Genomic DNA, 27,378 nt, shown 5'->3' on the forward strand with positions numbered 1-27,378 from the left:
TTTTGAAACTCGTTTTTAATGTATGAGTGAATTGTCAAAGACCGATAAGTTTTTTTTATTGATGTAGAAAATACACAAAAGTATCTGATACAATATTAATATAAAACATATCTGATAGAAAAATCCATCAAGTATGAAGAGATTAGTTTCAAATCACCAAGTGCATGGTGATTAAACTAATGTTCAGAGCCGGTCCTGACTATTCTAAGGTTGGAAGCAAGAAACTTGTTTTTGGCTGGTTTGCATATGTTTTTTACAAAAAAAGCTTGTAAAATACATGTTATCACTTCGAACCTAGGTCATTCAAAGAATAACATAAGGTAACTTGCCACCAGGCCATAAGAACATTATTTAATCTGCCGAAAGAACTATGATAAAATTGGCGGCTGGAAGAGTGCTTGATTGGCGTAGCCGGCACTGCTAATGTTATAGCTCATTCAAACTAATGTCTTAATTCCTCCATCTCAAAGTTTTTATTATTACATCTAGTTATGATCATCTTAAAATGATGGTAAATCATGTCCAAAATGCATGAGAGATTTTTAGGCAAGATATTTGTTTAATTTTTAGATACATAATAATTTTTAATAATAAATTTTATATTTTTTAGAAATTTCCTTGCAAACCCGTAACGAGGGTGCTTTAATATAATTGTAACATTATTTCCATTTTTACTGTTGAGAATTGCTTCTTTTCTTTTAACTTTTTGTAAAAATATAGTTGTAACTGGAATTTCTTTTTATGAATGGAATCACGTGGAATTATTCATAAGTACTCAAAAAATTATCAGTTAACTAGAAAAAAAAATCACACTTTTTTGTGGGATAAATGGAAAAATTGTGAATCATGTTAAAAATCATTCATGATAAAAAAATAAGAATGAAAAGAATGAGATTCAAATACAATTAAAGAAAACAAAGATATATATCATTCTTTTAATTTTTCAAAGTATCACACTATTCATTCCATTGATTCCAATTCCATTTATTCTATACATTCCTAAAATATTTACTAGTTACAGCCATATATGCTACTCTTTTTTGTAAACTATCTAAAAGTATATTGTTTACATATTTTCTCAAAGGATATACCATTGTATAATATACAGCTATTACTACCGCTTTTGTGTAATATCGTATTTCCAAGTTCTTGCTGATAAAGGAAGACCACAAGGGTACCTTTATAGGAGTAGATCGTCTCGATGGAGAGGCGAGAAGAACAAGCGGAAGATGGGGAGAGAATAATACAATATAAAGAAGAAGATAGTATTTGTAAGCTTTTAGAGCTGATCCCTCTTGATCTTATTCATGATATAGTCTTGAGACTGCCCGCTAAATCTGCTGTGAGGTTTCGTTGTGTCTCGAAGCTATGGGCGTTCATCATCACTCGTCCAGATTTCATCACGTCGTTCGCGTTCATGTCTTCATCTCGGCTACGTCTTCTTGTATGCATCAAAACAAGTGACAAGAGGCGCTTATTTGTCTCACTGCCCCAACATGAACACCCGCACACGTCCTACTCTGATGTGGAACGTTATCAGATGGATCCCCCTGAATTTGATACTGGTAACTACGAACCCTATTCCGAGTCGGTCCACGGATTGATGTGTTGTGGAAATTTTATGGGGGAGACTGTAGTTTGGAATCCTTCCATGAGGCAACATGTAACCTTACCCGAACCAGCTGAATTCAGGTTTAAGAGTTACTTTTTAGGGTACGATCCGGTCGAAGATAAGTATAAAGTATTTTGCATCACGAGCAGCTCAAACAATGATCCTATTGTCTTCACATTGGGACCTCAAGAATCATGGAGAGTGATAAAAAATAGCCCTAAACATTATACTCCTCGATGGCCCATGGGACATCGAGGTGTATGCATCAACGGGCATGCATATTATGAAGCGAGTATATGTTTTGAAGTCGATGCTATTACTCAATGGGAAGTCGTCCTTGTGAGTTTCGATGTGAGGTACGAGAAGTTCAGAATAATTAGAAAACCAGACGATCCTAAACTTTGTCCTTTGCTACTTAACTACCAAGGAAAATTAGCATGGGTTTGTGAAGACCGTGATGAAAAGAAATTAGTCTCTTCTCTAAGATTTTGGATTTTGGAGGATGAAGAGAAACAAGAATGGTCGCTTAGAGACTATCTCATGCCTTTTCAAATTTGTCCCCGACGTGACCCTATCTGGCGAGTTTACTTGTCGCTAGATGGTGTTACTCAGGATACTGGTGAGTTCATTTACTCCACAGCAAGATTTGAAGCAATTTATGTTATATACTATGATCCAAAGACAAACCTTACAAGGAGGGTTCTATATGAAGGGGTTGAATACGAGGAATACGAGGAGTATAGTGGTTCAGAAACCTTCGAAGTCCATTTATATCCGAATCACAGCGAGAGTCTCATGTCTTTGGAGAACGTTCCTCGCTATGTTTCTCCCATCAACTGGAACCAATAAAGTCAGAGAGAGATTCTTCTTAATGTTATAGCTCATTCAGACTTATGTCTTCGTTCCTCTATGTCAAAGTATATATCTCAATTAAAACCGAACCAAACCGATATATAAAAAGTGGTTTGGATTTGGTAATACCTAATATACCGAATAGATCTTATTTTTAAGAAACCACAGTATATGTATATGGATTGGTATATAAAACGATCAAACCGAATAAACCGAACAAATTATAAAATACAATTAATAATATATACATAATTTATTTTATTGATATGATCTTCATACTTAAAATATTGATTTTAGTAGTTTAATATTTTCTTTTAAGTTCAATTTTTTTTTTCTTTTTATCAAATTAAACAAAACATAATTTTTACCTTTTTGTTGACAAATATGTGTACTAATGTTTAGTTATTTAATAATATTATGGATTACTAATTTTTCTTATCTTTATTCTATAAAAAATATTATTATTAACTTAATATGTTTACCAATTACTTAAATAGTAAAAAAATAGTTTATTTAAGAACCAAAATATTTTCATGTTATATTAAAGCCGATATATAATCATATCAAGTGAAATTCATAAAATATTATAAAAGATAAATATATTTATTATTTTTGGTATAAAATCGAATAAACCAAAAACCGACGGTATATAAACCGAACTAAACCAAACTAAAGTAAATATGGTTTTAATATGGTAGCTATTTTATAAATCAAAATACCAAAAAACCAAAAAAACCCGAGGTCATATATGCTAAACAAAAATCTAGCCTAAAAAAATGTCTAATGAATTTTGGACTAAATTTACCATAATTTTAAGATTAATATATAACATAACAAAATCCAAATCAACTTAAAAATTTAACCTCGGAACAGAGTACATAAACAGACATTATATAGGCTGATCTTGATTATCACCACTCTTTTGAAACCAACTTCAACTTCCCTATTACCATGGTTTTTGTATTGTTGCTGCTCATGTGTTGCACGGTCAGACTTTGGATTGGAAGATTACTCTACAGATGATTCACTCTCTATACTATTCAAAGGCTCAGCATCTTGGTGTCACAGCGCCCTTCCTATTGTAGCTAGTGTTACGATTGTTATTCATGCACTAGTTGCACTACCAATCACAAACATTAGATCACTGAGTGTGTTCTTTGTTGCCTATGGCGTCATTCCACTGCTTAAACCTAGTGTTGTCGAGATACGAGGACGTCTCTGCAATGTTAGTTGTTTATGTATAATGATTGCTTCTATCTTTGTGTTTCTGCTTGCCTTTTGTTGCAGCAAATTTGTTAGCCAGTATGGCTTTGTTATCATCTTTGTAAACAATTCTTCTTCTGATGGAGATTAGTTATCTATAAAATCTTGTTTGATCAAAAAAAAAAAAACAGACATTATATAGAAAAACAGAGTCAATCCTAAACTACACATAACAAAACATAACCAAGTTTTAGATTTGAGATACATTCTCGTTCAAACTTTCTCCACTCTTTTTCTCAAGAAAGAGAGTCAAACAAGATAACACGAGAAGTTTTACTAGCGTCGATATGTTGATGTCGAACCCTTCAAATTCTCCTCAGGCAAACTATAGCATCACAAAAACAGAACAAGAATCTCTTAAAATATGTTTAAAGAGAACGTAAAAGAAAACTTATAATGAAGACACATACCTTCTATTGTAATCTAGTGCACTTGTGGTCTTCTCGTGAACTAACTCCAGTGCCTGACTCTCTTCAACACTCCAAGCTTCTGGTATACCACTCATGCAGTTCATAACATCTATAATAGTTCTTGGAGCCTTCTCTTTTTTTCTGCGATAGACCTTTGTCATGAATTTTCCAATATCTTTTGGAGTATAACCACCAAGAACACCTGCTTGTAGAACTTTGTTTTGAACTTTGTAAATATATTCAGACCTCTCTCCCAGCTCTATCCCATTTTCCTTCAAAGTATTGAGATCATTTTTGACATCTAGGCTCTTCACATAATCTACCATATAATATGGATACGGAAAGGCTGCTTGAGCCCATGTTGTCCAAATAAAGCTGTAGTTGTTCCACTAAACATAAAAAAAATGAAACCCACATTATACATCTTACCAGCAAAAATATCTTATAACATAAAATCAAACAATTTCCTCTAAAGTGTTAGATTCAAAGGATAATAAAATGAAAACAAGAAATTAAAAATACTTAGGAAAGCATTCACCGTGATCAATTGGGATTAACCTTCCCCCATTTGTGTTTGAATTCAAGATGTTGCCATTATGCCTATCATTATTTCCAAAGCGCACATCAATCAAACTCAATCTTTGAACATCATCAATAGCAAACACTTCTGGCCTTTGTTTCCACTCTTGATTCTGGACGTACTGCTGAAGCGAACCGCTCTCCGAGTCTGTTGTTTCTCCATTAGTGTATCTGGCACGCGCAAAGCTTGTAGGTGGTACACGTCCGAATCTTTCTCCCCCTTCTTGTGCTGGATGATCTAAAATGAACGCCGCAACTTCTCGGTCCGCTTTGTAACCCTTCTTCTTTCCAACACTATAGAAAATTTCTTCTTGAATAGGTTTGAACACAGCTATCATGTCTTCACGCAGACCCTTCATTAAGTAAACACCATTTGCTGTACCCTTAATCTTTTCTGCATACTTGATATTCTCTATCCCCTTCACAATCACTCCAACCGTAGACGGTTGTTGAATTGTATACTCTTCTACCAAGCAAGTTTGGTTTTCCATTACCTACAATATAATCATCACACACATTCAAAAACAGTTAACAACTAAGAAACAAACAATATACAAAAAAGCTTAATGGAAATTATTATCACTAATATCATCAATGTACATTTTCTATATAGTTACACATACTTTAGTTGCATAATTTCAAAAAAAAAAGATTACTGTTATGATTATATACATATATTCAGTACACTTAGTCTAAAATATTTTCCTCAGATTAATAAAATTAAAGCATGAAAATAGAAGATCTAAATTACCTCAACCACATATATTACTTGTATATTTTTTAAAAAAGATTATTGTTTTAATTATATAGATATATTCATGGCCATTATACATTTAGTTTAAAATAATTCCTCAAATTTAAAAATTAAAACATGAAAATAAAATACACCAGAGAAGATTCAAATTACCTTTTTAAAGGACTCAAATTACTTTAACTTACAACTTATATAATTAAGGAGAAATTGTATATATTAGGAATTTCATGAACAAAATTAGTTTAAGATATGAAACACTTTTATATAAACTAGATAGGATTCAAATTATTATTATTTTTTTGTAGAAGAGATATTAATCAAACCAAGTAGAAGAGAGCATTCATACGTTGGAAACACGGATCAAATGAAAGAAAAGATGAAACTTGTTGTTTCTAGAAACACAAAGAAAACATAAGAGCTTCATAAGAAAGTTTAATATATGTAACATTCTTAAATAAACAAGAAAAGATTCAGATTACCTTCTTCTTGAAAGATAGGAATGTGGATCAAGCTCACACTTTTGTATTCAAACTGTTCTTTTGTTGGAAGAAAGAAATCAAGAGCAACTAGAATTTCTTTTCAAAGACAATATAAGTAAGACGTACAAGAAGAGAAAACATACAAATCATTACAAGAAGAGAGAAACACTGATATAAGCTGATATTGCTCTGGAGTAGTCTTACACTACTCTATACGTAAGCATAAATTTGACCACTTTTCAACTCAACATTTATAAGACTCTTACATTTACAGTGTAGTGTATATTGCTTCTTTAGAGTTTATAAATTTTTTTTTCAATATAACTAACTAGTAATCATACATCCAATGTGGCGACTCACAAGACAAAGTAGGCATTGCTTATTTGATTGGTTTTGATCAATGTTCTTAAAACCGGACCGATCAGGTGGTTGGACCAGGTTCGACTATGATCCGATCATAGATGGATATAATAACTGATTCGACCATGAACCAGTCAAGTTAGGGCTGGGTAAAAGACCTAAATTGGTTCCAAAAAGTAGTACTGAAGCCGAACCAAAACTTGTTAAATATCCGAATGGCTTCAAAATTTTGATATTTAAAAAACCATAACCAAACCTGACCTAAACCGAAATATTTGGTATCCGAATAGATCCTAATCAGATTAATATACTTACATATATTAATTATTTTTAGATTTAATATCCAAAAAATATCAAAAATATATAAGATATTTTGAAGGTGTCCAAAATACTTGAAAATATATACAAATAGTTAAAATGAAATATCTTAAATAGCTAAAAAATACTCAAAACACTAAAATTATTTGATATATGTATTGATTCTCCATCCAAATAATCAAGCTAAACTAAATTTTATGTCAAGTTAAGGTATTTTGGCATACATTATTCACATGTATATGTTATATATTATTTTGTTTTTAGATTTTGAGAATTTTAAAATATATCTGAATTTTAAAAAATTTAAAATAATTTAAAGGATATCTAAACCCGAATCCGTAAAGATCCGAACCAAAATTAGTAAATATCCGAATAGGATTGAAATCTTTCGACCCAAAAATTCAAAACTCGAATAGATCCGAACCGAACCCGAATGGGTACCAAAACGCCCATCCCTAGGCCAAGTAGTCGGATTGGATCTCAAAGTTATTGAACTTACTAAAAACAATTAAAACTATCAAAATCTATAAACCAGCCATGTAAACAAAAAATAGTTTTATATTTATAATGTTTTATGTATCATATTTATTTATATTTTAATTATGTATCATATTTACTCAATTTATTTTTAAATTTATATATCTAGAAATATTGAACCAGATTATTGAATCATGTTTGACCTGATCAAACCATATTAAACCATAATCCAAATAAATATCTGGTTCGGCTTCTGGTCTGGTTTTAAAATATTGGTTTTGATTGATTAAACATGATTCTGATGATTTTTTATATTTGCATACGGCATACTATTATACTATTGCTAACATATATTTGTAACTATATATTTTGTGCATGTACGTACTAACTTATAAGATTAGGTAATGCATTATTTTGTTATTACATTCTAGACATTTTAACGAACTTTTAACTGCATAAAAATTAATCGTATGAAACAAAATTAAGATGATAAAATGTCTTAAACGACATGATTATGTATGGATATGTGAAAGTTTGAATATTAGAATGGCCGTTCGTTACAAAAAAAATATAGATATGCGGATCAGATTTAGGTCGGTTCTTATAGGATCAATGTCTTTAGGAGGTGTTATTGGTTTATACATTTTGATTGATTTAGAAATCCATACAGTATTTATAAATTCAAGTAAAATATACAAATTTTCAAATTCTCTCGGGTTAGTATTTACAAATCTGGAAGTTTTCCCTCGGATTTGCATGTGAATTTTTAACAAAGAAATCCATGCAAATTCATTCAAATTCATTATGAAATCAAATCTATTAGTAAATCCGTATGATTGAATAACATTTAATTTGAATTAAAATTTATGATTCATTAAACGAATAACACATGATTTCAATACATATTTTAAAATCATATAACCAATAACAGTAGATTTAGTTTAGATTTTCAAATCCATCAAAATACACCAACCAATAACTTAGAGTTTTAGAGATTTGGATCCTATAGATACCTGCAAATTTTTTATTCAGTCTTGAATCGGTTATATTGGTTTCAGATTGGTTCAAATTAATTACAAAACCGTTTAATACCTATTTCTGTTGGTATTGGTTCATTTTGAATATTTAGTATTAGAATATCCAAAAATATAAAATTCAGTGTTTTACCCAATAAATGAAACTATCTCTGAATATTTGAACCTAATTTTTTTTTTAATATTGAAAATATTAATATGTATACAATTTTGAGTTATTTGCGTATTACATCAAGTTTCAGGCAAAACTAAACCGAAAGTCATAAGGCCTAACGAAAATATCCAACAACGTACAAATTTGTTTTTTGGGTTGGTTCCAAGTTTTATCTCCGAATCCGGATAAGCTATCTAAACCGAGACATATCATACTTAATGCTTGTATCGGAGGATCTTGCAGAAATTTTAAAACGACATGATTTTATGTTTCGATAATTATGTTGTAATTGCTAATTAGCTCGTACTTTTTCTAATTCAGAATATGTGATATTTAAAGTTTTGCACATCAATTAAGAAATTACTAAATTTCATTCAAGTAATTTTGTTTGAATAAAAACAACAATAGTTATAAGTAATTCAACCAATAAAAATTATATTGCATATTATAAATGGTTACAAACATAAAATTACATTTAGTTTAAACAGTAAATTTGAAAACATCACTTAAACTGAAAAAAACTTAAAACATCTTTGAAAAATGAAACAGGGGAAGTATCTAACTACAAATAAGGACTAGTGTAATCTTTTTTTTTTTTTGAGAAAGAGGACTAGTGTAATCCTAAATCACAATTTTTTTCGAAAATGAAAAAAAAATTTCTTTAAGGAGAATATTTGTTAATGTAGTATATTGTTTGATATACCATCAAAGATAATATTTGTCTGATCTTTGACTCGATCTACTTCCTAGTTTCCTTCCCGAGGCGCATTTTGTGTTCATATTCGTTCTTCTGCATGCATACGTGAGCTTTGAATTACAAAATGCACGTTGAACAACAAACAGTTTCTAATTACTGTAAACGACACCAAACCTTTTTCTTATAGACTACATGCCGTTTTTAGTTACTTAAAAACGGCATAAAGTTTTGCCCTTAAACCCTACTACCAACATATCTCCTTGACGAAAGTCGTTTTGATCTTTCCGAAGGATTTTAAACTGTAAGAAGATGAACTTCCGCAATCTGATAGCCTCCGGCTCCCGCCTCGGGAAGAGGTTCTGCGCAACGGTCTTCTCTCCGGCGTCTTCCGCCGGCGTCGTCGAAGCCTCTGTTTCCGCTCCTCCGACGGCGGCGTCAAGGCAGCGAGAGATCTACAAGAAGCTCTCGAAGCTCAGCGTCACGGGAGGGACAGTGACGCAGACGCTGAATCAGTTCATCATGGAAGGCACTCCCGTCAGAAAAGACGATCTCTTTCGCTGCGCCAAAGACCTTCGCAAGTTCCGCCGCCATCAACACGCCCTCGAGGTCTCTCTCTCTCTCTCTCTCTGATCTCTTATCATCATAAAGTTTCGATCTTTAAGAGTTTTGAGTTGATTAAGAGAAGAAAGATTACATTTTTTTTTTAATTGATAAAATTTTCAGATCTTTGATTGGATGGAGAAGAGGAAGATGACGTTATCAATCGCCGACCACGCGATTCGTTTGGATCTGATCGCAAAGACTAAAGGCTTAGAAGCTGCGGAGAGCTACTTCAACGGTTTAGATCCTTCTACGAAGAGTCACCAGTCTACTTACGGAGCGCTAATGAACTGTTACTGCGTGGAGCTCAAGGAAGAGAAAGCAAAGGCTCATTTCGAGGAGATGGATGAGCTTAACTTCGTTAACAATACGCTGCCGTTTAACAACATGATGTCAATGTACATGCGGTTAGGTCAGCCAGAGAAGGTTTCTCTGCTCGTTGATGAGATGAAACGGAGGGAGATATCTCCTTGTGGGATCACTTACTCTATATGGATGCAGAGCTGCGGAAGCTTGAACGACTTAGAAGGGTTAGAGAAGGTTATTGATGAAATGAACAAAGACAGTGAAGCTAAAACCACTTGGAACACTTTCTCTAGCTTAGCTGGGATCTACACTAAAGCTGGTCTTCACGAGAAGGCGGAGTCAGCTCTGAGAACTATGGAGGAGAAGATGAATCCTAATAACCGAGACGCGCACCATTTTCTCATTAGCTTGTACGCAGGAATCTCGAAGGCTTCCGAGGTTGAGCGAGTCTGGGAGGCGCTGAAGAAGGCTCGTCCTGAGGTCAACAACATTAGTTACCTTGTTATGTTGCAAGCTCTGAGTAAGCTAGGTGATATAGATGGGGTTAAGAGGGTCTTCACTGAGTGGGAATCCAAATGCTATGCTTACGATATGAGGCTGGCGAATATAGCAATCAACGCGTATCTCAAAGGAGGTATGTATAGAGAGGCGGAGATGATTCTGGAGGGAGCGTTGAAGAAGTGCAAAGGGCCTTTTTCGAAGTCGAGGCAGCTTCTGATGGTTCATCTGTTGGAGAAGGGTGAAGCGGGTGTGGCGATGAAGCATTTGGAAGCAGCGGCTTCTGATTTTGAAGAGAAGAAAGACGAGGAGTGGAGCTGGAGCTCGGAGCTAGTGAGCTTGTTTTTCATTCACTTTGAGAAAGCTAAAGATGTGGAAGGAGCAGAGGAGTTGTGCAGGATCTTGTCCAAGTGGAGACCTCTTGACCCTGAAACAGTGACTTTTCTTATAAAGACTTATGCAGCAGCTGAGAAGACTTGTCCGGACATGCGTGAGAGATTGTTCCGAGAGCAGATTGAAGTAAGCGAGGAGATACAAGACTTGCTTGAAACTGTTTGTCCTTAAAATTAGTCATGCTCAAAAGTGTCAAGTCTCTTTTTTATGAGTTTAAGCTTCTTGTCAACCAATAGATTGTGTTTTGTTTATCCAAATCCAACAACAACCTATTTGCTAATTGTGGACTGTTATTGTTAGTAGTGACACCAACAAAGACTGGAAAATTTATATTTTTAGATAAATTATTCTCATACACAATTTTGAACAAAGAGGCTTTTCACTTATCCATAAGAGATAACTTTAAAAATACAAAGAATGATTAGAAGGGACAGTTAACAGTTTATACAATATTTAGTAAATGTTTAGTTTTTTCTTAAAATTGCTTACCGGATCGCTGATAATATATACTATATTGAGAATAAAGGAATTATCCAATAGTGATTGGTAAAAAAAGAGAAAAAAAGGAGGGGGCGTATAGTGAAAAACAAGCTGGCACGTCTCAATCGATTCGTTCGGCGGAATAACAAAATCCCTAAACCCAACCCAAAAAGAAAAAGAAAAAAAAAACATTCTTTTTAGCTTTTCTGTTTTATTTATACAAAATCAAAAGGCAAAAAACTCAATTCGAGGTGCGTACTGTTCTCTTAATTCCAGTATTTAAATTCTGGGTTTAAAATTAACGGGTTTTGCCATTCGTTACGAAAGGTTTGATATTTGCTACTTTGTTAGACAACTTTCTGTGAATTTTTTTGTTGTTTATTGCTGAGTTCACTCTCAAAGCATGTATGTAATCTTTGATTAGCTTTAACTTGGTTCTGCATTCTCTCTTGAGCCCCACTTGTTCTCGATTCGCCTGATATTTTAGTTAAAATTAAATGACGCGAGTTTGTGATTGTTAGTGAATGATTTCAAAATGTATTTGGTGGGTTAAGCAGGATCATTTCTGATTATCACTCTTTGTGTCGTAATAGTACTAATCGCTTACGACTTGTTTTCACGCTCTAGGACACGATTTAGATTCTGTGGGCGTTTCAGTAGCCACTTGAGAAGAAACTTAGTGAACTAGGATCAAGGATGGATCAATTGATTCCAGGAGAACAAGACATCGAAGCTGGTCTAGCTCACGTTACGCAACAATCCTCATCAGATACTGTTGAAGTGCTGAACTTTGGTGCGTCTGAAAAGATTGATGACGATGCTGATGATCTAAACTATCCCCTAATTGGAAACGAGAATCCAACTGAAACAACAAGCAGTAAACGCAATGATATTGTTAAAGTTAAGAAGTCGAGAAAGGCGGCTTCGAAGCCACCTAGGCCCCCTAAAGGCCCTTCTTTCACTGCAAATGACCATAAGGTGATGAAGGAAATCGCAGAGCTCGCTATGCGAAAACGCGCAAGGATCGAAAGGATGAAAAATTCCCTGAGAAGAATTAAAGCAGCCAAGTCTTCATCATCATCATCCCCTTATTCATGCATTAGCATCTTCTCGGTGGTAGTAACGGCTCTGTTCTTCGGCTTTCTACTCTTTCAAGGTGGAGTCTGCTCTGTTTCTATAGTTGTACCAAACAATGTATTAAAACTCCACTCTTTTTTGCAGGATTGTTTGCAGGCAATATGACTATGAGTTCAGACAACTCGCCTGCGCCAACTGGTTCACCTAACAACCAACTGATCTCAGTTCAGTTCTACAATGATTTTGCTCCCGTTGAGCAAACCGATCCCAGTCCAGCCACCTCGTACAGGTGAGGCAGCCAAACACTGTTTTTCTTTATCAATCAAATAAAGTTTTCTTCTAAAACAATTACTAATGTTTCTAACGTTTTTTCAATGATTCTGTGTGAGATTCAGATACACGAGGAAGCGAGTTTCGGGTGCAGAAGAAGACTAGAGAGTTGTCATATGTCACCACCAGAAGAGTTTTCTGTGTTTGGTCTCGATTAGTCTCCTTTGGTTCAAGTTTTGTTCCCCCCCCCCTTGTATATTTGTGTTGTAACTGTCCTAACTGTCTCTTTACTGAGGTTAGATCTTCTAAACGACTGCGTTTTAAAATAATGTAAGTTGAACCATCAAACTTAGCTTCTACGTTCTAAATAATGATGATGATGTAAGTTGGACCCATCAAACTTAGCTTCTGCGTTCTAAGTAATGATGATGGTGTCAGTTGAACCCATCAAACTAGCTTGTGCCTGTTTTCTTTCAAGTATTTGGAATAAATTAGTGATTGTGGGCATCGTGAAAATTACGTGATTGGGGTATTTAATGCCATGAAAAAAATGATGGAGGGCTTGCTATCGACCTTACAAAATATCACAGCAAAATGCCCAAAAATGCGAAAATGATTTATCTGCCAATTAGATTCTACAACGTCTTTGTTCTTGTCACAATATCGACATCTAACACAATTATATCCGATAGCCGTAATAACTATATACTAAATCCTGACCATCGCGGATATGAATTTTCAGTTTTTAATTATTTATTTTATTAAATTAAGTATTTGTAAAATTCATTCATATTATATTCATTAAGTAAATATTTTTTTTTTGCATCTTAAACTATCTATTTATTTACGAATGTGTGATATCATATAAAAAAATATAAAAACATGAGTATACATAGTTAATCAGATAATTGTAAAAACATAAATTTTTCTTTCATTTGCGATATCATATAAATAATGATCCGTCCAGTTAACAAAAATCATGATTTTTTTTATGTGTAATTTTTTTTATTTTGACCATTTCCTTAAAACTATATTAAATTTTACATATTTTAATTAGAATAGTTTTAATATCTTTACCTTTTCATTTGAAATGCAACTAAATATTTTTTAAAAAATTATAACAAAATATTTAAAAAATATTTTTAGAATTTGTTTGAAAAATATGAAAATTACATTTTAAATTAAAATTATCCTAAAATATGATAAGTTTTGATGTAAACGAAAACTCAAATTATGTCAAAAATAATTATATTCAATGATAATAACAATTTAAATTGATTATTTTTAAAAAAATACATTTACAAAAATATTGTTTGAAAGAAAATTCATTTCTCTTTCAAATATAAAATGAAAATATTATAATTAAATAATAAAAAATATAAATAAAAACCATAAATTTAGCAAATGACAACTGAGTTATATTATGCTAAAATTTTATTTCTAACAATTTAGCAAATGACAAATGAGTTATGAGCAAATAATAACATATAGTTTTTAAAAACATAGCCATTTTTAAATATTTTTGAATAAATAAATAATTTTTAATTTAATCAACTGAAAATAATATCCGTACAATTGTGTGAGTCAAATTCTATATATTTTTATTGATGCATGTTATATATTAGTGATGTATGTTTTAGGTAACATTTTAATGATGCACATTTTTTAAAATCTCTATTATTAAAATTATGCACGTAAGGATAACTCATGAGTTTTTTTTTTTGATTGAATGACATTATGTCTAAATTTATTTAAAGATATTTCATTAAGGTAACTGAAAAAGACAAACAATAAAATAGAAAATTTAAATTCATTTAAGCATATTTCATTAATGTAACTGAAAAGACAAATAATAAATTAGACAGTTTTATTCGTTTTATGATATTTCATAAATGCAACTGAAAAAGACAAGCAAAAAAATAGAAAGTTTAATTAATGAAATAAGAAAATTTTCAAATGGGTATTTCTCTTTTAGTAATATAGATATATTAAAATTCACGTCACCAGCAAGTGATTCCAATCCACACAAAATAAGTTTTTCGTCGTATTTGATAATATTGATGGAAGTGAAACCAACCAACACGTCTAATCGTATAATGTAAAATTCAGGACCTTTCGATTGGTTGGTAGTGGTAACGTACATATCTCTGAAGATCACTAGAAAGTTCTTTTGAACCGTAACCATTATATATGTACACTACCTACCAAAAATTAACTTTACATCATATACACGTGTTGGCTCCACTTCCATCAAGATACCACAAACGACGAACACAGTGATTTTGTTAAAAAAAAAAAACAATAAAGACTTCTGTTATTAAACATTTAGATTGTAATTATCTTCGATGGTGTTGACTACAAACAAGATGAGATGTGGTATTTCTTTAATCCCGTGATTAGCGGCTTGGAGGCTCAGGAAGAGATCTCGACATGGTTCGACGGAAGCTTTCCGTCAAAGGAGCTCGGCCGTAGGTGGTGGTGGTGAGATCGGGTACGGTTTCCGGTGTTGGGTTGCATGTTTCCTCCGGCAATGGAGGTTGGAGAAGGGATCTGGTGACACGTGTGCCTCGCAGTTGAGGTCTCAACACGTGCGCCGTGCGTTGGCGTTTGGGGCGGTGGCCTCCTGTTTTTTTGGGCTTGTTGTTGGGCCGGTTTTAAGATTTTCGTTTTGTTGAAATTAGGTTTTGGGTCTCTTTTGGGCTTTAGTTGTTATGGTTGGATTTGGTCTAGTTGGATTTTTTCCTTTATAATAATATCAGTCCGCAAAAAAAAAAAAAGATTGTAGTTTTTTTTTAGAGTCTATCTGGTATTCTCATTCTTGTTTTAGATAGATGTTAAGGGGACAAAAGACTCTTGATAACGATGATGAGACTTTGATTGATTTACTGAAAAGAAATCGAGAGAACAAAACGAGCACAAGTATTCACGTCGAATAAACCATTTGACGTAAGTCATACATAACGAGAGAAAGAGAGATCCACGTCCTGCGGTGACGGGTGACGGACAACACACCGCACGACTTGTCAGTGATTGGTTGCTTATTTGCTAGTGATTATTTGGGAGACTGCATAAATAGATTAGATATACGTCATACATCATTGACTCTGATGTTTTTCAGACATAAAATAAAACCAGCGCATTTGATTACTCTTTTTCTACATTTTTTTTTTAATATGCATGTTTTTTTTTGTCGTTTTTAAATATGCATGTTAATTATTCATACATGTAGTCTTTGTGTATTTCCCTATTTCCTCATTTTGGATTAAACTTTCAAGCTTGGCTTTTTTTTGTGCATTTAAAAACAGTGGAATAAACTTTCAAGCTTGTTTTTTTTGGTTATCTGATTTATCTTGAACATGTATTTTTCATATAATATGTCCTTAAAGATCCATATTTAAGATATAATTTAGTTAATTAATTAGTAACTCGTATAAGTTCTTAGCCTTTTGAATTGACATATTGTTTACTCGAACATTTCATTAAAACAGTTTTTATCTCTTGCAAAACAATATTAGAAACTTAGGTTGTGGATCTTGTGTAATTCGAAAGCTGGAATAGAAAAGTATCCTGAATTTATTTTCAGTTGAAGAGAACATTTCGCAAGATTAAACGGATCCCCATCAATATATATATCCTTTGAAAAAGTGATTAATAACGTTGATCAAGTGGATGTATCTCAGCAGCCCACAATGATCGAAAACTTAACAGGAAATATATAAAACTAAAAGTCTAAAACAAAAAGACTTGATTGCGAAATTATGTATATTAGTTTGGACACAAATTTTGACTTGTCTTACATAGATTTTTATCCACACTTTCATATATATATACATATGAAACATAATTGACAAAATATATATAAGAAAACAATCTAAAACATAACTTACAAAAGCATGTACGTCTGTTGTGATTGTTATTAGTAGTAAATAAATCAGACGAAATATGCTTTTCCTTTTTAGGATTTCCATCTACGAACTTATTTTTGGTAATTTTAAAAATAATTGTTTGTTGATGATGTATTTAATGATGACATATTTTGGAACGAGTCTAGGGTGGAGGACAGATTACTGTGATGCGACTATCCAGCTAGAGATGTTTAATTTGTTTTAACAACTCTAGTCAAAACACTATGTAACAGAAAGAAAAGAGGAATAAAAACATATTGAAAATAAAGTAAATTGTAATCGAACAATCAGTTACTTTACTTTTGTTAGCAAAAAGAAAGTTAAATCAGTTACTAAATCTCGAATGGAAATGGAACAATATATCGACGCGCACGTATACTTTTCAGATATTACCATTCACATCATTTATTGTATTCATGCACGCTGTACGGGAAAGAAGAAGCGGAACCAATATCAATGGCGTTCCTCGTAAATACCATATACATTCTCAGGGTATTTACGTCATGAACTCATTCTATAAATGCCACACCCTTCTGTTTCTCTAGACATGCAGAGTCTAGAATCCAACAACTTCATCTTATACTCTAGTAAACGGAAAAAGTCAAAACCATGTCCGGTAATAAGGTCTCGATTTTCCAAGGTCTTTTCTTGTTCTTCTACCGTTTTTTTATTCACCGGCGTTGGTTTCATCGCAACTCTAAACAAAAACACCAAAAAAGCCCTTCTCATCACGGCTTACATCAAGCACACGACTTATCACCTCACACTTTGATATTTAACGTCGAAGGAGCTCTACTCAAATCGAACACCTTGTTCTCTTACTTCATGCTTGTAGCTTTTGAAACTGGAGGGATAATAAGGTCATTTCTACTCTTCATTCTCTATCCATTTATAAGTTTGATGAGCTACGAATTGGGCATGAAGACCATGGTGATGGTGAGCTTCTTCGGGATTAAAAAAGAAAAATTTCTTCTCGGGACATCTGTTTTGCCTAAGTATTTTCTAGAAGATGTTGGGCTTGAGATGTTCGAGGTTTTGAAGAGAGGAGGCAAGAGAGTTGGTGTGAGTGATTTGCCACAAGTGATGATTGATGGGTTCTTGGAAGATTACTTGGGGATTGAAGTTGTGGTCGGGAGAGAGATGAAAATGATCGGTGGCTACTACTCAGGCATCTTGGAGGATAAGAAAAAACATGAGTTTTATTTAGGTGAATTGGTTCAAGAAGAGAAACTAAGTAGTGGTCATGTCATTGGTATCACTTCCTATAATTTGCCAAGTCACCGATCTTTATTCTCTCAATTTTGCCAGGTAAATTCTCATATTTTGATTTGTTATTATTATTATAATCTAAAGTTCAATACTCCCTCCGTTTCACAATAGATTATGTTTTATAAGATGTTTATTGTTTCAAAATAGATGATGTTTTAATATTTTATATTATACTTCCTCCTTTCTTTAATGATAGACTTTTTAGAAAAAAAGTTTGTTTCACGTATTTTTTTGTGTTTTCTATGAAAAAATTGTAAACTTCAAGAAAATTAATTGATTTTATTGAATTACTATTGGTTAAAAGTTATTAAAAATTAAAAATTGAAAATTACATAAAACGATACATTTATTATGGTAATTTAATGTGTTTTCTTAATATGTGTAAAAATATTAAAAAGTCTATCTTTGTGAAACAGGTGGAGTATTTAAATTTAATGAAAACTGTGTAATCAATTAGATTTTGCAGTTATTTTTATAATTGGTTGAATTATTTTTTAATTATATATTTAAAATCACTTTTTAGAAAAGTTTAAATTTCTTAATCTGTACGTCAAAGCAAAACATATGTATTGTGAAACATGGAGTAGTTTTTTTCTTTCTTTGGAACTTTTTGGTAGCTTTAAAAGAGGATTTGGATCCAACAATGGTCTTATAAAACAGACGTAACGTAACTGTATTTTTTGTCTTTTTTCAAGTGTTAAATCTTTTACGTTTTCGATGTCTATGAACCCGATAATAAATTTTACTATTAATATAATTTCCCAATAGAATTCCGTTGTTGTTAAATGTGGCTTTTTGAACGAACAGACAGACGCATTGATTTTCTTGGAAACTAAAAAGGTTATGTAAGATGCAAAATTCAAACCAGCCTATTGACAGGAAACAAAAGTCAATGAATAAGTTCTGATGCATTTAATGCAAACAATAGACTATACCATAGATTATCACTATTTTTCATACATAGAGAGGTCCACTTAAACTGATACAGAATTGTTATAATAATTTTCTCTAATCCTCGTTTTTTTTTCCGTGAACAGGAGATCTACTTTGTCAGAAACTCTGACAAGAAAAGTTGGCAAACCTTACCCCGAAATCAATATCCTAGACCATTGATTTTCCACGACGGTCGTTTAGCCATTAAGCCAACACCAACAAACACACTCGCACTATTCATGTGGGCCCCATTTGCCGCAGTCTTAGCCACCGCAAGAACCGTGGCCGGCCTAAACCTTCCTTACTCCTTAGCCATTCCTTTCCTTGCATTCTCCGGTTTCCGCCTTACCCTCACCGTCAACAACGACCTAATTTCTCCCGACCAAAAAGAAGGTTGTCTCTTCGTGTGCAACCATAGAACGTTACTAGACCCACTTTACATATCTTACGCTCTAAGAAAGACGAACATTAAAGCCGTCACCTATAGCCTAAGCAGATTATCTGAGCTTTTAGCTCCCATCAAGACCGTTAGATTGACTCGTGACCGTGTCCAAGATGGTCAAGCCATGAAAAGGTTGTTGAGGCAGGGAGATCTAGTGGTTTGTCCCGAAGGGACTACGTGTAGAGAGCCTTATTTGCTTCGGTTTAGTCCACTTTTCGCAGAGGTTAGTGATGCCATCGTACCGGTTGCTATTGACTCGCATGTCACTTTCTTCCATGGCACGACGGCTAGTGGTCTTAAGGCCTTTGATCCGATTTTCTTCCTCTTGAATCCTTACCCTACCTACACCGTCAGATTACTTGATCCTGTCTTTGGAGGTGGCTCGTCCACGTGTCGAGATCCTGATGATGGTAAGTCTAAGTTCGAGGTGGCTAATCACGTGCAGCACGAGATCGGGAAAGCCTTGGGGTTTGAGTGCACCAACCTCACGAGAAGAGATAAGTACTTAATCTTGGCCGGTAATAATGGGGTTGTCGATAAAAAATAAATGATTTGGAGTTTGATTATCTATTAATCAGGGCGTTTGTTTCGTTGCGTGACCAATATGCTTTATATTTTAAAATATTGTTTTCTACATTGTAGCAATCTTTTTGTGTGATTAATACATATATGTACATTATGTACTCTATATATCATATTTGAACGAATATCACCCAATTTGCTTTTCTTTGTTGGACATGTCTGCGGAGAGTAACAGGTAAGAACTGACTGTTCTGGACTTTTTATAGCACATGCAACATATATAGATAGTATAACATGGTGGTTATAGCAGGGGACCAGATATGAAATTTACATACATATATAAACTAAACAGATATTCTTGTTAATTTGGTTCTAATTTAGCTAGTGAGGAAAACCGTTGATTATATTCCTTTGACAAAACCGTTTATTCTGTCGGATCGGTATATCCATCATTAGTCTGAGTGATATCTAACGGTCTAGCCATACCGTCATAGTCAAAACTCAAATAATTACATGGATATTTTTTTTTTTTGCTAAAAATAACATGGATATTTCTAGAATGCTTTTTGTTTTCGTGTAAGATGCACGTCAATTTGGTAAGGCATATTTTAACAACAGTAAGGCTATATGTCTATTTTTAGGTAAATATTGTGATGATTCATCTTCTGAAAGAGCTAACCATTTTAAAGACACTAATCGGAATATGTGATGAACTAATTTATTATCTATTTTTTTAAAACGATAACGATCCTAGGATTAGGAAAAGTGTCAGAACTGAACATGTTAACCTTCGAATCGTGGATAACGACTAATGGACGAAATGATTCGTCAACTAACGATCTTACGGTTGTAAATTGGTAGAAAAACGTTTATAAATTGTAGTGGTTAATAATTACGGATATTATATGTGCGGGACTCATGCCGATAATTACGGGGTGAACCCTACGCATCTTCCCACCTAACTATGTTTAATGCTTCTTCGATCTTTGATTGGTTAGTTAATTAATTTCATTGAATGGAGAAATTTAAAATGATTAATAATTTAAATAATATTGTCATTCCAATTACCAAATCAGAATAATAAGCGATGTGGGATACTTTACAAAATTATTTTCATAACTAAATGGTGTGGTGATAAAGTCTACCTTGGCAATCTTATGGTGATTTAAAAGTAACTTAATATCCAAAATATGAAAACGTCACCTAAATTTCGTTTGTACAATAGTGACGAGTAGTTAGAATTGCCTTAGTCTAGTGTTTGGTTTGGCATTTTGGTTTTCAATTAAATTGAGAAGTGTTTGGTTTGGCATTTTGGCCTTAGTCTAATTGCCTGTAAAAACCAGATTGGTGACTTCAACCAAAAACGGGTTAGCGAATCCATGCCTTATGAAAGTTACCATTTGTTGTCCAAGTGTGAGCTATCCTAAAGAATTGCCGATTATATTTAACCAAATCATGGACCTGTGGTGCTGGGCTGGGCCGGACCAAATCAAAGTCCTGCTGAATAAAATGACGATAACAAGGATTGGCAAATACGCATTGCTGAATCTAATCCGACGGCGTTCAATAGCTATCCACCATTACTTTTGGATGATGTGGAGCTTTCATTTATGATGCATCGTTGTTAAGAAATACGATTGACATCCAGAAACACACCACAGTTAAGTTATTACTTCAACCTTACGGTTGTATGCATGAACCCAATATTAACTCTCACATGTTAAATAAGGTTTTGATGATTTTGACTTCGAGTGATTACCTGCAAGCTTTTGATAATCTAGATGACCAAGTTAATCTATCATTATCTCTTCTTTTATGTTATGGTTGGGCATTTGTGTGTTCGGTTCATGTATTAACTCTCACATGTTAAATAAGGTTTTGATGATTTTGACTTCGAGTGATTACCTGCAAGCTCGATAATCTAGATGACCAAGTTAATCTATCGTTATCTCTTCTTTTATATCATGGTTGGACATTTGTGTGTTCATACCTAAAATTAGTATTGGCTTATTTACTATTGATTCCAATCAATTCATAATGATGTAAATTTAAAATAATATGCATCTATTTAATCAGGAAAAAAATCAAATTAATAACAATACGTTGTGTTATTGCACATGGGGTTATTTTTGAAATAACAAAAAAAATAATCAGAGTTTTAGGAAGAGGTTAGAGAGTGATACAAAGAAAAATGAGAAGAGAGGGTGTATTTTAGTTAGATAGTGAATTGAATTTTTTTAATGTATATAGAGATAAATTTCCCTATTGCATATTAGTCTGCCAAATTTTAGGTGTTACTTTTTTTGTCAGCCTTTAGGTGTTACTAAATATCGATATATAACGGTGATGTTCGTTTACGTGTCGCCCGACTTGCGACTTGCGACTAAGATTACGTTCGTTTAGGTGTCGCGTGACCTGCAACTTGCGACCTGCGACCTGTGACTAAAACTATGTTCATTTACGTGTCGCACGACCTGCTATTTGCGACATGCGACCAGTCGCACGATCAAAATTTTCTTAATTTTTAGTTGCTGTTTTTTCCGGCGATTTAAATGGGAATCCGCGACTGGTCGTGCGATCAGTAGCGCGACACCAAAACGAACAACAACCTGCGATTTGCGACATGCGACCAATCGCAGGTCGCATGTTACGCGACAGCAAAACGAACAACAACCTGCGACCTGCGATCAGTCGCACGTCGCATGTCGCAGGTCGCGCGATAGGTAAACGAACATGACCAACAACTTTTTAACTGCTAGAATTTTGTGTTCCATAGTATACTCTAGGTATTTACTATTTAGTCACGTAATTCCACTCTTTAATAGCAAATCTCTAAAACCATCTCTAATAAAACTCTACTGAATGATTTTCCCGTGCTCATGCACGAAAATAAATCTTTATAAAGTTAATATATTATAATTAATTGATATTTACTTTTGATTTTAAATCAATTTATAATATATATAATATATATTAATAATATTATTTTATTTTAATTAGACATATAATTTTTGATATGTTATATCTAGCCAGTTTGATTTTTTTTTGGATTAATTTGTTTATCACTTGGGTATATTGGGTTGAATCTATTTCTCCGTATTTAACTATAATATTTTATTCTAAATATATTTAATTTTGATTAAATTCTTATTTGCATTTAGATTGGTTATTTTCTTAGATATTTGAATATATTGTAGTAAGATTATTTATAACGTATTATACATTATGCTTAGAATAAAATAAAAATAAACCGAAGTGTTTGATTCAAAATTACATAAATGAATATAACGACAATATTCTGAAGTCTCATGCATATATATAAAACTATATTGTAACAACTAGTAAATAATTTATTTTTTATTTATTAATATGTTTTGAGTCATCTTGTAATTTATATGTATACAAATAAATAGATCCTTATTATAATTTTTTTTAATTGTAGTTAAATCTTTGATTTTGGATATAACTTGGATTAGTCGAGTGGCTCATGTTGTGAGTATATTGACTATTGAGTTACATATATTCTTTCAAATTCAAACTCAAGTATAATTATTTTTGTTTTTAGTTAAGTCAAATCAAATTAGTTTTATATCTCGCTAAAATATGCATGTATCTTCATAATATTTATCAAATTATATGTTAATTTTTTTAGAAATATTAGAAAATTAATGGATGATCAGTAAGAAACTACATACATAAGTATTATAGCTGATAAATTTTGTAAGCTCATGAACAAATATCAATGTTTACAATAATTAAAATATTTTATAACTTCTATATAGTTGTATGCCTAAAATAAGAATTCAGATTTGTTTGGGTATTTTCATTATGAGAATATTAAGTTCCACAAACATAAATAAAACATACAATTAAAAAAAATATGAAGAAAAAAAATTTCAGTACGGGATTTTGTAACTTTTTTAATGAAAATATGCTTATCATAAAAAATTATTTTTAAGTTCCATTTTTAATATCTCTCATAACCAGCACTAAAATTGAGATTGTTTTTGTGAGATCATATTATATAAGTTAAATATAATTTACAGGTATTTTTTTGCTGTAATTGTAAGATATTAGAGTCAACTAAAGATTATGAAAAAACACTTCAATAATAATAATTATAAACTATTTTTAGTCAGTTATACATATATCGGTTTATGTTATTTTATTTTTGTCACAAATATGTTATTTAATTATTTTATATAACCATCTAAGAAAATAGATACATAAAAAAATATTTTTATTACTTTGAACGTATATTTTTTTATGTGAAATATGTTTTAACAAAATATTACTATTTTGTGAACTTTCCTTTTTAATATACAAATATTTTTCGTTTTTAAATTTGTTTTTAAACTTTATAAATTTTTCCTTTTTTATTATATGTGTTATTTGGAAAAAGTAAAAAGAAAACTAAAAAGGATTAATAATAGTATTTAAATTCAATCTTTTAAATTCATTAAGGGTACCTCTGTAAATAACCGTCGTAAAAATTAACGTGAACGCGACACATAGGAAATTGACTTCTCAAATAATATTATAGAGATTCTTGCTTCTATAGTTTTTTTTTTAACTTAGAGTAACTCTAATATAGAAAAAGAACATTTATAGGAAAAAATAAAATGCCACTAGAGATGCCCTAATCATATATATATATATATTTTTTTGGTAACTCTGGTATCTGGGCAGCCACATTCCCAATTATCCCCCCGTAGGGGGTCCAGCGCCCCAACGGAAGGGATGTTAAATCCGCTGTGGCTAGGGCTCGAACTCGTGATGGCGGGCACCTCAGCCGAGGTTCCTATACCACCAGACCACGAGGCCCGGTTTGCCCTAATCATATTATCATGTTACAATATTACAAATCCATTTAATAATAAAATTTTATTAAAATACAAAACCTAAATCAGGATTTCTAATCGATTATGGATTCTATCATCGAACTAATTTATATCTTAACCCACTAAGTTTCCTTTACACAGATTTAACCGGTGTGATCCATTTAATAGATAAAGGTTGATGCAAAACTGGTATCGTTTTTAACGAGTGAATGTCTAGCACGAGAAGATAGAATTAATGTCGGATATCCACATTGTTGGTATTTTTTTTGTTGTATCTTGTCTTAAATCTCTATGCACCTGTATGCCTTTTTTGTTTAGGAATTTTAGTTTTTCTAGATAAGTATGTATTCATATAGAGAAAAAAATCGGGTTTTGAAACTGATATAAATACGGGTCTAAGGATTTATAAGATGATTTATTCACATAATAATAAAAAATTCTAAACGGAAATTTGCCTCAATTCATTTTTGATTTTTTTTTTTGCTTTTTTCAAAGTTGATTTGCGTTTGTTCTCAACAGGAGGCTAAGAAATTATACACATCATATTAATCGACCTTCCATCTGAAGTAGTTGAATGTGACTTCAATGAACCCACAATCTATCCGAACAATGAAGCTCACGAAAAGGGATTAACGGATTGTCGATCGGTACAAAGATACTTAGAGTACCGACAATGCTCGTATAGCCACACCATCAATGATCGACACGACGTAAAAAAGCCACTGATCATATGGTATTTACTTGAAATTAAGGGAATCTTGTGACTTTCATTCTCGATCCGATTAATATAATGTACACTTTCATAATTTTAGAAGTGAACAATTTACGTGAATAGTAAATATCAAGAATTTTATGAATATATAAAGTGTGTTATATAATATAATTGTATATATGTGTCAAATTCTTATTGACATTGGCGGTCATATCATGTTCTTCTATTACCCACATTAATTTCATGACACTATGTCGGACACATACTGTTGACTATATATGTCTTCTTGTCTCAAAGTATTTTTAATAGTAATAGTATAAAATAAGAATTTATTCCATCTTTAAGAAGAGAGAAAATAGCGTTTCAACGACCAAAAATATTCCAACGGCCGTTTGCTCACCCCATTCCCACGCATGTGCCATCCCATTTGCCTTTTGTAGTTTATGTCGTCTGTTGTTTTCCATCTATATACATGCCACAATTCAATTAATTTAGTTACAGTCATAAGACAACATTTTCAACTGCATTGTTCACACAATCATAGTTCATCTTCCAACATCTTACCCTAAATTACGGTTTAAGAAACCCATTTAATTACTATTAATTTCTCAATGCATGCTGCATGCTGCATGCAGGTTCTTCTTAGATTAAGTAGTTTCATAGTATGTAATATTAATATAGTATTACAAAGATAATCATTTGAACTCTAATATGCTTTATCACATCGCAGTACTCCGATGGTTTTGTTAATAGGAGTATAATATTTAAATGAGTACTTCATTACACATAATTTACCAATCCTAATATTTAAAATTTTATTTCATAATTATAAAACATTCAAATTTGTCTAGGAGATGGGTGACCAACTGCCCACTTTAAGCTCATAATTAATTTAAGATATGCGTATTTATACGTTAAACAAATGTGCATAATAAATTATTACTATAACTGTTCTAAAAAATGGTTAGGAGTATTTCTTTAATACGAGTTAGGTTTGATAACCGATATGTATGTTTCATTCATGGGATAATGTCGGCTAATATGTCAGATGCCATGTTCCATTGATCCAGCCTGCCTCTGGTCAACTTTTTTACGGCCCATCCTTCCTTTATATTATTAGTATATACGATATAATTTTTTTAAATTAATACTCTATAAATTAATATACATTAAAAATCTCTATAAAATAATATAATTTTATAGTCTCAAATCGAATTTTTGGTTCGATTAGTATATCGATAAATTAATATCTTTATAAATTAATAAAAAAATTATAGTTTTGGTGTAGTCTCTAACATTATTAATTTACAGAGGTTTCACTGTATTTAAATAGTTAAATGAAATGAAATTATTCGAAATTATTCATTAACGTTTTACCGTGAACCTAATCAACTAGCATCAAAAACAGCATTTTGAAAACGTTGATTTGTTTAATATGTGACATAATAGATTTTTTTTTTGTCATTGAAAATTTGAAATAAACTTCAAAGTTTCCGTTTTCACGGCATAAGGGTACCAAAATTTATAAAGAAAACCACAAGTTGCAACCAATAGGTGCTGAAATAAGAAAAACAGAGCTTCTGTAAGCTGTTTCCGAAGATGAGAACGGCTTAGTGACTGAGGACGCCTTGCTAGGCACACCAACATGTATTGGTGCATTCTGATCCTCTTTTTAAGCCAAGCAGGCTACGTCGAGTTGAATGCGCATATTAGATTAAACGACAAAATTTTAACACAGAGAGTCGACTCTTTATAATGTCATATATTTGATGGATTGTTTACATTTTATTTATCTATCGGCTAAATATGATAATTTTTTCGTTGCATATAAATGAACCAACCATTTTCTGAAAAATATAAAAATAATGAAGCAAATATCAAAACGTCTTTTATTAGTAGATGGTGTCACAATAGATAGTAATAAATAATACAGTAAATGGGTAGGTACAAGGTATTGTGATACAGAGTTGGAATTTTTTTTCTGACAAATATGGGAATGAAAACAGATTCTTTAGTTAATCGGACGGCTAATAGGAGCCGTCAAGGTTGACCATCTCCACTACGTGCCGACATATCGGCCTTACACATGACCACCCATTCTCACAGTTCCCACTTTCTTGTGACCCTTTTCCAAGGTCTTT

At 32.3% G+C, this 27,378-nt stretch overlaps 5 protein-coding genes across 7 annotated transcripts; 4 read left to right on the plus strand and 1 right to left on the minus strand.

The window, feature by feature from the left end:
- The first annotated feature begins 1,201 nt into the window (after positions 1-1,201).
- Positions 1,202-2,497, plus strand: LOC106397847 (putative F-box protein At4g21240). The gene has a single exon (XM_013838468.3). It carries the CDS (start codon positions 1,202-1,204, stop codon positions 2,459-2,461), a length of 1,260 nt encoding a protein of 419 aa, XP_013693922.1. The 3' UTR covers positions 2,462-2,497.
- A 1,506-nt stretch (positions 2,498-4,003) lies between these two features.
- On the minus strand, positions 4,004-5,207 carry LOC106398040 (phosphatidylinositol 4-kinase gamma 4-like). Its single transcript, XM_048756624.1, has 3 exons — positions 4,696-5,207; positions 4,138-4,512; positions 4,004-4,052 (listed from the first exon to the last, which is right to left on the minus strand). The coding sequence occupies exons 1-3, from the start codon at positions 5,205-5,207 to the stop codon at positions 4,004-4,006; spliced, it is 936 nt and encodes a 311-aa protein (XP_048612581.1).
- A 4,032-nt stretch (positions 5,208-9,239) lies between these two features.
- On the plus strand, positions 9,240-11,066 carry LOC106397171 (pentatricopeptide repeat-containing protein At1g02370, mitochondrial-like). Its single transcript, XM_013837742.3, has 2 exons — positions 9,240-9,595; positions 9,713-11,066. The coding sequence occupies exons 1-2, from the start codon at positions 9,299-9,301 to the stop codon at positions 10,955-10,957; spliced, it is 1,542 nt and encodes a 513-aa protein (XP_013693196.2). The 5' UTR covers positions 9,240-9,298; the 3' UTR covers positions 10,958-11,066.
- A 348-nt stretch (positions 11,067-11,414) lies between these two features.
- On the plus strand, positions 11,415-13,008 carry BNAC05G01170D. 3 transcript variants are annotated; one of them, XM_013839831.3, is made up of 4 exons: positions 11,415-11,517; positions 11,894-12,422; positions 12,488-12,632; positions 12,739-13,008. In XM_013839831.3, exons 2-4 carry the CDS (start codon positions 11,963-11,965, stop codon positions 12,776-12,778), a joined length of 645 nt encoding a protein of 214 aa, XP_013695285.1. In that variant the 5' UTR covers positions 11,415-11,517; positions 11,894-11,962; the 3' UTR covers positions 12,779-13,008. The 3 variants fall into 3 exon arrangements, with proteins under 3 accessions (XP_013695285.1, XP_013695284.1, XP_022559116.1); XM_013839830.3 differs by having other exon boundaries at positions 11,510-11,593; XM_022703395.2 differs by lacking the exon at positions 11,415-11,517 and having other exon boundaries at positions 11,607-12,422.
- A 4,043-nt stretch (positions 13,009-17,051) lies between these two features.
- LOC106402301 (probable glycerol-3-phosphate acyltransferase 2) lies at positions 17,052-19,889 on the plus strand. Its single transcript, XM_013843008.3, has 2 exons — positions 17,052-17,826; positions 18,825-19,889. Exons 1-2 carry the CDS (start codon positions 17,128-17,130, stop codon positions 19,707-19,709), a joined length of 1,584 nt encoding a protein of 527 aa, XP_013698462.2. The 5' UTR covers positions 17,052-17,127; the 3' UTR covers positions 19,710-19,889.
- Positions 19,890-27,378: the final 7,489 nt, after the last annotated feature.

Source organism: Brassica napus, chromosome C5 (genome assembly GCF_020379485.1).
Source record: "Brassica napus cultivar Da-Ae chromosome C5, Da-Ae, whole genome shotgun sequence".
Lineage (NCBI taxonomy): Eukaryota > Viridiplantae > Streptophyta > Magnoliopsida > Brassicales > Brassicaceae > Brassica > Brassica napus.

Excerpts from the sequence above, each read along its gene's own strand:
- LOC106402301 (XM_013843008.3), top strand. The coding sequence starts at position 17,128 with ATGTCCGGTAATAAGGTCTCGATTTTCCAAGGTCTTTTCTTGTTCTTC. Across the intron at positions 17,827-18,824 it reads TATTCTCTCAATTTTGCCAG|GAGATCTACTTTGTCAGAAA; the intron begins GTAAATTCTCAT and ends TTCCGTGAACAG.
- BNAC05G01170D (XM_013839831.3), top strand. The coding sequence starts at position 11,963 with ATGGATCAATTGATTCCAGGAGAACAAGACATCGAAGCTGGTCTAGCT. Across the intron at positions 12,423-12,487 it reads CGGCTTTCTACTCTTTCAAG|GATTGTTTGCAGGCAATATG; the intron begins GTGGAGTCTGCT and ends TCTTTTTTGCAG. Across the intron at positions 12,633-12,738 it reads AGTCCAGCCACCTCGTACAG|ATACACGAGGAAGCGAGTTT; the intron begins GTGAGGCAGCCA and ends TGTGAGATTCAG.
- LOC106398040 (XM_048756624.1), bottom strand. The coding sequence starts at position 5,207 with ATGGAAAACCAAACTTGCTTGGTAGAAGAGTATACAATTCAACAACCG. Across the intron at positions 4,513-4,695 it reads TCAAACACAAATGGGGGAAG|CTTTATTTGGACAACATGGG; the intron begins GTTAATCCCAAT and ends GAACAACTACAG. Across the intron at positions 4,053-4,137 it reads GCACTAGATTACAATAGAAG|TTTGCCTGAGGAGAATTTGA; the intron begins GTATGTGTCTTC and ends GTGATGCTATAG.
- LOC106397847 (XM_013838468.3), top strand. The coding sequence starts at position 1,202 with ATGGAGAGGCGAGAAGAACAAGCGGAAGATGGGGAGAGAATAATACAA.
- LOC106397171 (XM_013837742.3), top strand. The coding sequence starts at position 9,299 with ATGAACTTCCGCAATCTGATAGCCTCCGGCTCCCGCCTCGGGAAGAGG. Across the intron at positions 9,596-9,712 it reads GCCATCAACACGCCCTCGAG|ATCTTTGATTGGATGGAGAA; the intron begins GTCTCTCTCTCT and ends TAAAATTTTCAG.